General features: G+C 36.8%; 1 protein-coding gene across 2 annotated transcripts in view; it reads left to right on the plus strand.

The window, feature by feature from the left end:
- The window catches only part of CRTC1 (CREB regulated transcription coactivator 1), a 222,764-nt gene extending 211,045 nt beyond the window's left edge, over positions 1–11,719 (plus strand). For both annotated transcript variants that reach the window (XM_089687919.1, XM_089687920.1), the window contains one exon: positions 140–11,719. In XM_089687919.1, coding sequence (XP_089544045.1) covers positions 140–351 — 212 coding nt within the window. In that variant the 3' untranslated portion in view covers positions 352–11,719. The remainder of the gene's footprint in view (positions 1–139) is intronic.
- Positions 11,720–12,756: the final 1,037 nt, after the last annotated feature.

The raw sequence follows: 12,756 nt of genomic DNA on the forward strand, positions 1-12,756 counted from the left end.
TATATATATATGTGTGCATTTTGCATGCTCTGCATATATATGTGTGGGCTTCTTTCATGTGGTGTTTTATGTTACATTTGATAATATTTTAGAGTGATCTTTATGATAATATGCATTGCTTTTTTTTTTTGTGTTACAGTTACAGGGGAGTCTCCCCCAAGCTTATCAAAAGAACTTACCAGTACTCTGGCTGGTGTAGGAGATGTGAGCTTTGATTCTGATTCACAGTTTCCTTTGGATGAACTGAAAATTGACCCTTTGACATTGGATGGTCTTCACATGCTGAATGATCCAGATATGGTCTTGGCTGACCCTGCCACAGAAGACACTTTCAGAATGGACCGACTGTAGACTGTGTATTCCCATATTCAACAATATGATGCTCGTTTCCTCAGCTGAGCATAAAAGTTCAGTAGGTCAGCCATGTCCAAGGCTACCGCTGAGAGGTATCGCTATGTGATGTGCAAAGAGTAAAATCTTGTTGTCCCAAGCTTGCAATGCTACGAATCCATCATTGTGCACCATGTTTAGACCTTGTAATTCACCCATTGCAGCCGGATGGACTACATATGCATTTACCAATTTCATCACAAACCTTTCCTTGTGCAGAATTTCCCACTACAATTTGGCATTGGAATAATCTTGACTGAGACTAGGAAATGAAGACTGTGGTTATGTTAAGTTCCAGGCCTTTACAAAAGATACATTGCTGCATTCAGATTTTTTTTAAACAATGTTAAATGAAAGGCTGGACTTAAGGTATGATGATTCCTGGGTTAGTAATTATCCTTTTTCGCTCCCAGGTGGTTATATAATATTGTCATTGAAAATGTCTCATCGATCCTGCAGACAATCTTCATGACTTAGAAAATGTAGTCCAAAATACAGTGGTGTTTCTGCACCGGAGCACACAAGTAAGGTGACCGAAGGAGACAATGAAATTTGCCATCTGCAGCGCGCACGTGATATTCTACAACTTTTTTTTTTTTATATATATATATATTACTCCACATTTAGGAATGATATATTTGTCACATTTTTTGGTTGCTGGCTGTATTGTTCTCGGAAAGCATGTCAGCCATCTTTTAAGTACTGCTATTTATTTATTTTTTTAATTATGTTTAATTGTTTCGACATACAGAGTTTAATTATATCATGCCAACAAAAACATTCAGCATTTTTTAAATCTTTATGCAAACTGGAAATTCAATTATTATCACTGAAAAGGAACAGAAATATAAATTTTATTATCCAAGTCATTCGCTCCAAAAATGTGTATATGCTTCATCTTAAAAGATTATGCTCCCATTGATTTAATGGCAAAAAAAAAAGCCAGCAAACAATTTATAAATGAATAGCTGTGTCAGTCTTGGTTCTAGATGTTGCAGAGTGGATACAGCAGTGTCGTACATTATTATTCCCTTTTTATTTGCTAATAAAACCTACAGAGCTTGGCTCTGCATGTTTTATTGCAATTCCTCATCTGCATTAAAGTAGCGTTTGTTGCTCTATAGGCAAAAAGGCCTGGATATGATACTTTGGTCATTGTTAGCTGGCTTTCAGTTTTGTTTTGTAAAGAATTGAAACAAAATCATTTTGCAAACAAAACTATCAGTGGGTTTTGGACCGAATTCTGTATATGATCAGTTTAAACATTAAAAGCACTGCCGTGTATTTCTTTTTTTTTTTTTTTTTTTAGTGGGTTAGAACTGTCCTCAAACAGAATTTACATCTGTCAAACAGGGTGGAGGCAGCTACTGATTTTGTGAAAGGATGTGGGGTCTTAGTATATGGATTGTGTGTGCTTTTGAATGTTTCATATGGTAGCATTAGAACAGAAATGCTACTGCTAATGGAAACACCTCATCATAAAATTTGGAGACATCGATCATCTTGTTTTTATGGTTTTAGAAGTAACAAATTACCTTTTAACAAGGGGCTTTGCATCAAGTTCTAGTTCACTTCTTTTAATCTGATGTTACTAGAGATCTCACAAAGACTGCTCATGTCAGAATTTTTTTAATTAAAAACTTCTACCTGTCCAACACCATAAATGTGTTTCTGTGAAAGATCACCACTTACCTTTTATTTACCTCCAGAGTCCTGTATTCTGTATCTAGCACTTAAAAGAATGATTAGGATTTATATAAGCCTTCTATCAAGCAATCGCCTTGCTTCCTTTCAGACTGAGGTAGTTGAGAAGTGATATTGGAGGCTGCAGTCTAATAGCATGGGACCCCCAGCGAAATTAGACCTGAGCATGAGCCACCGTGATAATTGGAAATGTGGCATGTAAACTTTCACAGACCAAATATCAACAAAGTCAGAAAATGTTGTTTGCGATTTCTCAGCGTAGCTTTGCTGCAAATATTTCATTCACCATATTTGTATGCAAGTTCAGTGTGTATGACTCTATATTTTATAAATAGGTAATCTAGTCACATCACAGGAATGTTTGTGTATAGATTGAGTGCTTTCTAGTGAGCTTGAAGATGTAAGCACTCTTGGTTATTAATCTTATTGGTGCAAGTAGTAAAAGTACTTTGTTTAGTAGCACCAAAGCCAAAATATAAGTGTTCCAACTGTTCTGAAGGTGGTTCATGCTTTTACTATAAATATACAATTTGATATTTTCTAATAAAAAAAAAAATCTGGGCCTTGATGAGTAATTATGACCATTTTGGATGTAAAAAATGTCTTGCCCATTTGATCTGTGATCAAAGGCTCTTCAAGGACTGCTAATATGTCTATCAGCAGTTCAGTGGAGATTAGACATGTCCTGTTAAACTGTTTTTTTTTTTTTTGTTTTTGTTTTTTTTTTTGCTATTATAGGCTTAAGCTGGCCATAGATGAAGTTGATCTAATGGAGAAATCAGTTGAATTTTTTTTTTCACTCAACCTGCTGACGGAATGAGAAAAAAAAAAAAAGATTAATCTATGGCAAGCTTTACATGTAGCATCTCCTGTAGCTAAAATTTGCTCACCCAGAATCCACCTTATCTGATATTTGGTGGTGTAGTTACTTAAGACCTTCGAACAAGTTTTTATTTTATTCTGTAGAACTAGCACATGTCCAAAGCTGGAGATACACATTACAGTCTAATTGTACAATCTCCTTTAGATATACCAACAGCTAGGAAGAAGGGGTTCAAACCAGTAAATATAAACTGAATGGATTGTGTAATTAGACTCTTGCACCAAAATAACTGTTGGTAAATTCAAAGAAAATTTTCTGGAGGTTGTATAATCATAATGTAATGTGTATGGTCATCTTAAAGATGTAGTTGAAGCAAAAAATAAAGCCATGTCATTATTTGACCTGATGTCAACTTGATTCTTGACATTCAAGAAGTTTTTGTGATTTATTACGAATACATCTATAGCTGTTGCTAACTTTGCCTCTTTCCAACATCATTTGCAGTGAGAGCGAACAGAAAACAAAATGCAGTTTGTTTTATATCAATCGTTTTTGTTTTACCCATAAAATGACAGTGCGAGTCATGTCTTGCCTTTCTCAGTGCTAAAGATGTATTTGATAACGGACACCTACAATAAACTACAGCATTTCAAAATGGTCTATTACATTCTAATGCTTCAGAATAATATAGCATGAGTTCTACTTTCAACATAAAAGGTAATTGTATATTTGTTTTTGTTTGAAACTATGCAGTCACTAGGCTTATTGCCAATTGTGTTAATTTTTAATGTTGCCTGTGGTGTTCTATCAAAAAGATATAAAATACAGCTAGGTTTTCATTCTCTGGTCCATGGCATTGTGTATTTTAGGACAGAAGTAATAGAGATTGTATACACATATATTCTTTTGTTAGAGTTCTGGCATGTTTTTCCACTCACATTTACATTATTTTTTTTTAGTCGCCATCTAATACCAACCAAGTCTGTATAAACTGTATCCGCTTTTTCCTGTCTTAGGCAGAGGTACATAAATAACATTGCGTCCTGCAGGGTCCACACATTGATGATCATTGAAACTGAACCCTGGGATATGAAAATATTGTGTGTATATACAAGAGGCATGGGTATTATTTCCTGAATCTTGGAGTGCTTTCTGTATTTATTCGAAGATGGATTGTAGGAAGATCCTGTAATAAAGACCAGTCATTGCTGCGCTCTCTACTTGCGCAGTGACTGGTTTTGTATGCACCCTTTCCTGTAATTTGCAGTCAGCCTGTAGTTGGGAGGACCTGTTTGGCCCCTCCAACATCTCTGTTCCGCATAGGCTATGTGCAGCGCAGTGATGTCATTAAAACGTTTCCAAGATAACTTGTTTGTAAAAGCATTTGGTGCACATAAAGTGGATTTAAATACTTTGTGGCAATTGAGGAATATATTCAAATAAAACAAACTTGTGCCCAGAATTCAGCTTTAACACAAAAATGTAAAGATGATCTCCAATATGCAGCAATCTGCAGTTCTGCAGTTTTATTTATTTTTTTAATTACCACCGCCCCCCCCCCCCCCTTATTTGTACATTTATCTGAGGTTTTCTCTTGAAACTGGAAAGAAATAAGACTATACCAGGAGCCAGCGCATCACTGCTGTATCTCCCACTTCATTTTGCACGCATCATGCCTATCTGCCAGTACACAACATTGCTTAAATCTGAATAAGGCATGATCCTAAATCTGATGCAGTCTGTCGCATGTGTTTTCAGTCCAGGTTGCATGTGTTTTTTCAGTCTAGATCACACTTAACAGCATAAAACACTATTCTGAGCTATCCTTCATATTCCTTACTGCTTCTATATAGTTGGATAATAAATTACACATTGCCACTTCTATAAAAAAGGAACACAGCAACTTGGTTCTACTCACTGAGAAACAATACTACATTCACACATAAGGAACAAGCTGACATACAATACGCTGTCATTGGCAGAAGAGTACCATCAGTGTGCAAAAGGAAGGATGGTCTTTCTTACACAGATGAAATTGGTTCTTTGAAAATAGTTTGTACCACATAAGGCATGGTTGACCACTTGTGTAGTCTAGGGGACACATCTGTGATGCTTAGTGGGTCTTGGAGGATGGTTGCACCAGACAGGGAGTGTGCCTGCACAGTGCTCTTCAAAGAACATTTCAGATGCACACAATGGGAAGGGGAGGGGTGCACAACCAAGCTCAAGAGGCAGGAGCAGATAGGACAAATAGGTAACGCTGGGAGATCACATGGTGTCTTTTCTATACCCTGAGCAAACATTCGTCTGGATATACTGCACCAATTGTGTGCCTGTAGAAGGAGGGTTTTTTCCTTTTCCTTGATTGGTTTAAGGTCCCATGACTGCTCAATCCCCTACACACAAAAACACTGCTGTATTTATCAGCCAACAAGTAAGCAAAAAAGGGGGGAGGGTATTAATTGGTTGTGCATTTGTGCTGCATCTGCGAATCCTAAAGCCTGTGGCGCTAGTCCACAAATGCCTTTTTGGCAAATGCATTCCTGCCACTCTAATATTTAGTACATGCTCCTTCAGCTTGATCATGAAGTAAAAAATGACAAAAGTGAATGTTTCTAAGTGTTAATATTTTAATTATAGTACTATCCTATAATCACTAGTTAGACAAGTAAGTTACACAATTTCTAGCTAAGCAAACTGCCCCTTAAAGCATTTAGTAATGGATACAAAATTCTCAGTTCTTTCAGCATTTAGTCACATCAAAATATTCCATAGATCGATTGAGTACTGATTCTCATATACTGGTCCTTATGACCTGCCTGTGTTTCTTAAGGAAAGAAACACAATAAAATGTTTTGTAAATCTTAGCCTGTGTTGCTTTATTGTTGGGCTTTCAGGTAAACCTTTAAAGTATTTTCCTTATTTTGAGTTCTAATATTCCAAAGTACTTTTTTTTTTTTTTCTCTCTCAACTGAAAGACATGAATTTATGCTTGTACTGAAAACGGTGCCATTTAAAGTGTATCATTGCTGACCTCTTCTAGTTTACTCTATCTTGCTTGGCCCTTTGCACTTTTGTAATTTTCAATCACTTAACCAGATATAAATGGGCGGCGCTTCTAACTTCTCGGTAATTTAAAGTATTATATTGCTCACCCTTATAGATGAAGGTGAGCAATGACGGCCTCTATATTTCTCCCAGTAAAGGCTTAAAGTGGTTCCAAAGGTAAAGCATTTTTTACCTTAATGCATTCCCTACCATTTTCTATATGACCTCCCCCCCATAATTTTCTATGCGTTGCCCCCCCCGACCAGCCAAATACCTCAGTCTTTCCACTCTCACAAGCTTGGCCAAGAGCGGTGGGAACCATTGGCTCCTGTTGCTATCAGTCAAATTCTGGGAGGTGGGTCAAAGCCATGCTGTGTGTGCCAATAGTAGCACACAGCCTGGCTCAGGAATGAGCCCACAGGTGCTCCCCCATAGGAATCTGCTTCCTATGGCGGCGCATAAAGAAGAGGAGGGGCTAAGTACATCAGCAGGGGACCCCAGAAGAGGAGGAGCCAAGAGCACTAGCAAGGGACTGCAGAAGAGATTCGGAGCCGCTATGTGCAGGTAAGTATCGCTTTTATTTTAAGAAAAATAAATACTTTGTAACCTCTAAGGTCCATTTCAGTCTAAACTGTTTTTTCTTTCAGTTAGATGCACTTCTTTCATTAAAACCTAGGTTTCTGTTGCTGTCTTGTGTCAATAGACATTTTTAATCAATTCAGGCTACTGACCAGAAAAAGAAATTCATGGCGATGCTCTCAAATTGACAGGACAACTTAAACATAGTTATAGTATAGTAGTAGAGTGGGGAACTGATGTAACCGCTGTGATGTTTTTTGATGACTGTGCCTTCCTGTATTAGTTACCTCCATTCCCCCAATTTCGTGTTCTGCTGTCATAGGTATGTGACCCCAAACCCTGTCGCTTTCTAACCCTTACTCATCCTATGCATAGAAAGTTTTTGTTTATATCAAACAGCTACAATAATTGGCATGTACAATTAAAGAGATGGATATTATACTGTGCTAATATCTGCCCTCAATATTGCAAACACTTGGCTTTAAGTATGTTTTTATTTTTGCTTACAATTGTATTGCTGGCCAATATATTGTATCCTTTAGGATAAAATGGAGTATAAATGAAATGCGCAGTTCACTGCCTGGCAGTGCATATGCAATGTCAACTCCTGTACAGGTATTGGAAATTTATTTCCATATTTATTAGGAAAAGAAAGCTTACATATTAGGGCTACTTACATATTTACTAGGGGAATAAAAACTTGTGTTTTAAGACTACATATCCTATATGGGCTTTTTTTTTTTTTTTGTGAATGGAAGATCAAACCTTCCCTCTAAAATAGCGACCAATGCATGATAAAAAAAAATGCTAATAGATCTATATGTGCAAAGGATAATTTAAGAGAACCTAGAGTATTGGAAAGAATATAAAGATGTGAATTGTGCTTAAACTGTGATAACCCCATTAAGCAAAGCAAACCTGGCAAAGTTTCTTTGCCTTTTGTTTTAGCCTGTTGACTTATTGACCATGAACTTTACACCTTTTTTGCCTCTACAGCCTATTAAGTATAAAATTGCTTTCTGGATATAGTGGAACTTTTTGTGTAGCGCACATGGTAATCCCAGGATAGTAGAAATGTTGCCTGTATATAAATTACTAGGTAAATGCTTTAGAGGCTAGTGTATTATTAGCTTACCTCCTTGCCTCCTATGCCCATGCTTGTTTGCAAAGGTCTGATGTTCTAGATTTCATCCTGTCCTTTCAGCCTGTCTGCCCAGGTATTTTCTATGGCCTTCTATAAGGAAATCTGTCTGAGCAAGCGGAGGATTTAAAGAATCAGTGGGTGAGGGCTTCAAGAGCTAGGAGATGACTGATTCTGTTAAGGGTAGTGCCCTATAACAGGCTTGAAAGTCCTTGTTACAAATCTACACCCAAAGAGTTGAGTAGAGGATTGTCTTTAGACCTGCAAAGTTCATATTTTTGATACCTAATTTTAGGAAGGGCTCAAGTATGTGCACTATCAGTCCCCACAGGGAATCTGTGGTGTTAATGATCAAATTTATTAGGTTCAGCAAGAACTTTTTTGTTTTCTTTCAGTGGGGAAATTATATTTTGCATATAAATATTTCATGTTTGCCACTTTCATCCAGATGGTGGCGTACAGTGCCCAGGAAGCATGTTTTGTGAAATCTTTCAGAGAGCAGTTGTGCTAAGAATGGATCTTTTGTGAAGCAGAAACATCAGGGAACGACTTGGCTAGAGAATTAACAGAAGTTGCCACGATGCACTTAGCCAGTTCTGGACTCTCACTACAAAGCCCATTATCATTTACAAATGTGATAAAAGCACCATGTGGTAATTGCCTATTTTTAACATAAAGGGTTTGTTTTGTTTTTTCCAAACATTTAAAAATTATATAAAGCATACATTTTGTAAATTTGCTAGCTTGATATTTGATTCAGCTAAAAAAATGTTGTGGTGTAAAACTGGAGGATGCAAAATCTGGTGTAACAGGTATTTAGTCAAAACTTAAGTGAACAAGCTGAATGGCTACCATGCACAGCTGCGCCAGATTTTGCACTTTCCAGTTTTAGTAAATCAATCCTGAAGACTTTCTTTTTGGAATGTGTTTTATTATACATGCAAATGGATTTGCAACTGGCTTAACTGCAAATAGTTACAGACAAAGCTATTTAATAAACTTCGTTTGCATCCTGTATCAGTTGAACAGTATATTCATAGATGTCAGGTGAATTTTAAAATTGTAATCCAGGCAAATTTCAATATACAGTTGAAGTACATATATGAGCTATTTACCTGCAAAAAGATTTTTCTTGGCTAAGTTTTTGTAATGTTTCCCTGGCAGACAATTCTGGTTTCCCAGTTTTCTACTGCATTTAAGTAAAACAGAAAATAACACCGCAGTGATCAGGGCATAACTCTGCTCTCTTCCCAAATCAGTAGGTTTCAATGTTATATTGACAGTACTGTGGGATACACTGGCTTAATGTGCTTACATTTTGCTCTCTGTATAAAGCCTGCAGTACTAGAGATTGCAAGAAGCTAAAATAATGGCAGCTTTAGGTACTCTAGCCCAGCTGTATTTCAAAATATAATTTTTAATATATACATAATTAAGTGCTGGTTATTTGCCTAGATCAGAGCTTTAAAATTTAATTCCACTATTAGTGGAGTTACAGTTGAGGTGCTCAACACCACGCAGTCTCTTTTTGACAATCTATTCATGCGTGGAAATGCTGTGGCAGAAAAAAAAAAATTACACCTTTTTATACTGCAGTTTGAGGGTTTTTTTTCTGTAATTGTGCTTAAACGAGGCAGTGTGTTCTGCTCTTATGTTGAATTCTGAAAAGTGGGGTGGCAATCCCCTTTCCCAACAGAAATCACATATCAGTTCTCGCAGCCATTGTCTGCAAGTGCTGATCGGATGCTGATTTTCCAGCATGTGCCTTTGACAAAAGCTAGACGTTAGACTGGCTTCCACCGGACAGACAGCTGTGCACACTGGTCAAAAGACAGCCACAGTTTCTGCTGAACAGGATGATTTTTGCCCAGCATGTACTCCGCTTTAGGACTGATCCGTTGCTAGTTAAATGAGCTATTTATGAGAACAGTGCTCTTGGTTAATGGTATCCAGTCATGCATTGTGTGCAATTTCTTATGCATTTAATGGCAACAGAAATGTGTGAACAGGGCTAACTCACTTTCTTGATTCAGAATTCAGTAAGCATACCTCTTGTATTAAAAGGAAAGTTATTGTGCATTTTCTTATGCGGGCCCATCAACTCTTTGGCAGATTTTTTTTGTCACAGTACTGCTTGCACCACCAAAGTCACTGGACAAAAATACAGAGATGTTAACCGTGCCATTGACAATAATGAAACAGTTCTCTGCATGCATGTCACTTGCGGTTACACAAATGTGAATAGAGTCATAAAGAATACTTAAACACAAAATTATTTCCTTTGATTTTTATTAAGCAGGATGACGATTGATTCTTAGTGGGGTCTTCCATTTTGTCCACAAACCCAGCAGGGGGGGTCTTCTCCCTCCATCCCAGTGCGTTAGCAGTATTCCATTAGAAAAAAGAAATTCAGACAGATTTTCAAAGTTGTTATAAAATCAGAAATATTTTCAAAAGTTTCACCGCTTGTTTAATTATTGTTCATGATCTAGAATAATCCAAGGGCTGAAACCAGTTGGCTAAAATTGAGTTTAAATCTTTAGGGGAATTTACAAAAATAAAGTATTCAACTTAATTACAAGCCCATCTTCTTCCAGGCTAGTAATGCATTAAAGTCTCTCATTTTTACCATACATGCCTGAGGTGCCTCCATATGCTTTTGTGATGCCTTTTGTGTTTATCAGGCCAAGGTTACTAGTAATGGATTGTGTAAACAGTTCTGCAATTGGTTTCTATAAAATAATGTTGGAGCTGTCACTGTTAACTGTTACTCTACTTATGTTTTAGGTGTATTTTCTACAAAACCGTTTTCACAAGAAAATTGTCCAGGCATATGCTGCTTAAGTATTTTGCATTTCAGTTCCTTTTTCTTGTATGTAGGGGTGGGTTATTGGGCTGTATGGGTTAAATTGAAGACTGTTGATTCTTGCCTACATTTTGGAAAACGAATGGTAGTCTCATAGCTGTGGTATACCTGAATATAAAACTGTGATTTGATACAAAATGCAAATGGTAAACTATGTATTAGCATGAATGAGTAGAGGAGAAAGCTGCTTTACTTAGAATTATGCATCCTGCGTATTTATATAACTGTTGTATGTTGCATGCATGAAGTGGACATGCATAGGCACCAGAGGAGGAAAGTGTCTGTGTTAATATCTGCTGCAACTGCATGCCAACAGAATCCTTTCTGCCATTTTAGTATCCAAAAAAGAGAAATGATTGGGGAAAACAACTGTACAGTCACAACTTTGATATGTAATTCACATTTTATTTTCCTTTTATTACTTGGATGTGTGCCTGGAATAATGGTACAGCTTTCTTTATTGCATCCATAACCTGTAAAATATCTTATGGAATCTGCAGAGCATTGGTATGCAATTTGCGTTCCTTTTAACACACATGATATGTCTTAAATGTAATAACTTGCAAAATTGTAAAAATTAAATATATATATATATTTCTTTAAGAGACTATATAAAGAAAAACAAATCCACTCAAACCAGCATGGTACAAAATATCCAACTGTATGAGAAAAAATTCAAAAAGGTCTGAATAAATATTCTAAATATCGAATGTTGATGTGTGAATGAAAATATTATTTTCCTATGACAATGAGCCTGTCACTGTGAGGTTGCTATGAGAGAGTCAATGTTTTACATGTTTGTTTAAGAAAAAAAAAACAGTGCTAGTGTTGTATTATGTATTTTTAGTTCAATATTATTTATACCGCATAGGCTAGGCATGGATGCATGTGCATTTTCTATGCTGGCACAGCAACATAAATATCTGTGTATTATAAATTATTTTTACCTTTTTAAACAGATCATGTGTGAAATTTATATCTTGCAAAACAAACACTATATTGTGTCTTCTTCATTTGTGTTTTTCTGTTTTGTTTTTTTTTGTTTTTTGTGTTTTTTTTTTTTTTTTATGGGAATGGAAAATGAAAGGGGTATTTGTTTTTACTGTGGTGTTGTTTGCCTAATTTGTAGGCTTCACAGATTAAAAATAAAAAAAATACATAAAGGGAAGTTTTATTTGTTTTTGTTTTTTTAATTTGTTCAACAGGGGTTTTTGTCAACCTTCTGCTCTATGAAGGATTTTGGTTTTATTAGAGCTAGGTAATGCAAATCTTTAGAACTAGATCAGACTTTTATTGCATATTGACCCTTAACAAGCATGTAGCGTGTAAAGTCTGAAATCGTGGTATGCATACTTGTATTGTCAGTGACTCAAACTTCTCAATCATCTTGTATCAACATGACAACCAAGCATACGGGGACAGGTCAGCAGTGCTAGCCCACATATTTGCTGGCACAGGTTTCCTTTAAATGCCAACACCAGTCAGAATTTCAGCAGTAAGTTCGCCTTATAAACATTCTTCCTTTTCATAGTTTATCACCTTTCTCTTGCTAACCTTCATGAAATGATACTTTTAAAGTAGCTGCAGTGTACAGTTTCTGGCTAAGAAAACCGGTCGCCTCAGTTGTCTACGTTCAAAGTAACCAAAGTGCACCTTCTCCCTTACGGAGAAATCACTTTTAGCTTAACATTATTTCATCTTTGAATTCTTCAGCCAACTCTATATTTAAATCTCCATTGTCTTACAATACTACAATAGAAGCTGGGGCTCTGGATAGGTAAGACTTTGAGAGCCAGACTGCACACTGTGGGGATGGCCTGCAATATTTTTTTGGCCACTGGATTTCTTGTGCAATGTGTATTGTTAATAGCAAGGTGCTATACAGGTTCAGGGCTTTGGTCCATCCATATGGAACCCAGACCCTGAAGACCCCTTTGTAAATATGCCCACCGTGACGGGCGATGCCTAGACCCTGTATTGGGTCCACAGTTCTGGTCAGGCAAGAGGGGATTACTCTATCTTTAAAAACAGGAACTAAGTTTGGAATATATTCACTCCACTGTGTAAACTTTTCAAGCTTGGTGCTAAAACTCACCCGCTCTGCTTAGTCTTATGTGGTTAACTAGGTATACATCCCACCATCGGTCACACACTTCAATCTAGAGCCCTTATAAGGTACTCAGGTGCTTCCTCCAGCCCTTCTGC

This window comes from Staurois parvus, unplaced genomic scaffold (genome assembly GCF_062004578.1).
Source record: "Staurois parvus isolate SC_StPar_1 unplaced genomic scaffold, SC_StPar_1.0 ptg000439l, whole genome shotgun sequence".
Classification (NCBI taxonomy): domain Eukaryota; kingdom Metazoa; phylum Chordata; class Amphibia; order Anura; family Ranidae; genus Staurois; species Staurois parvus.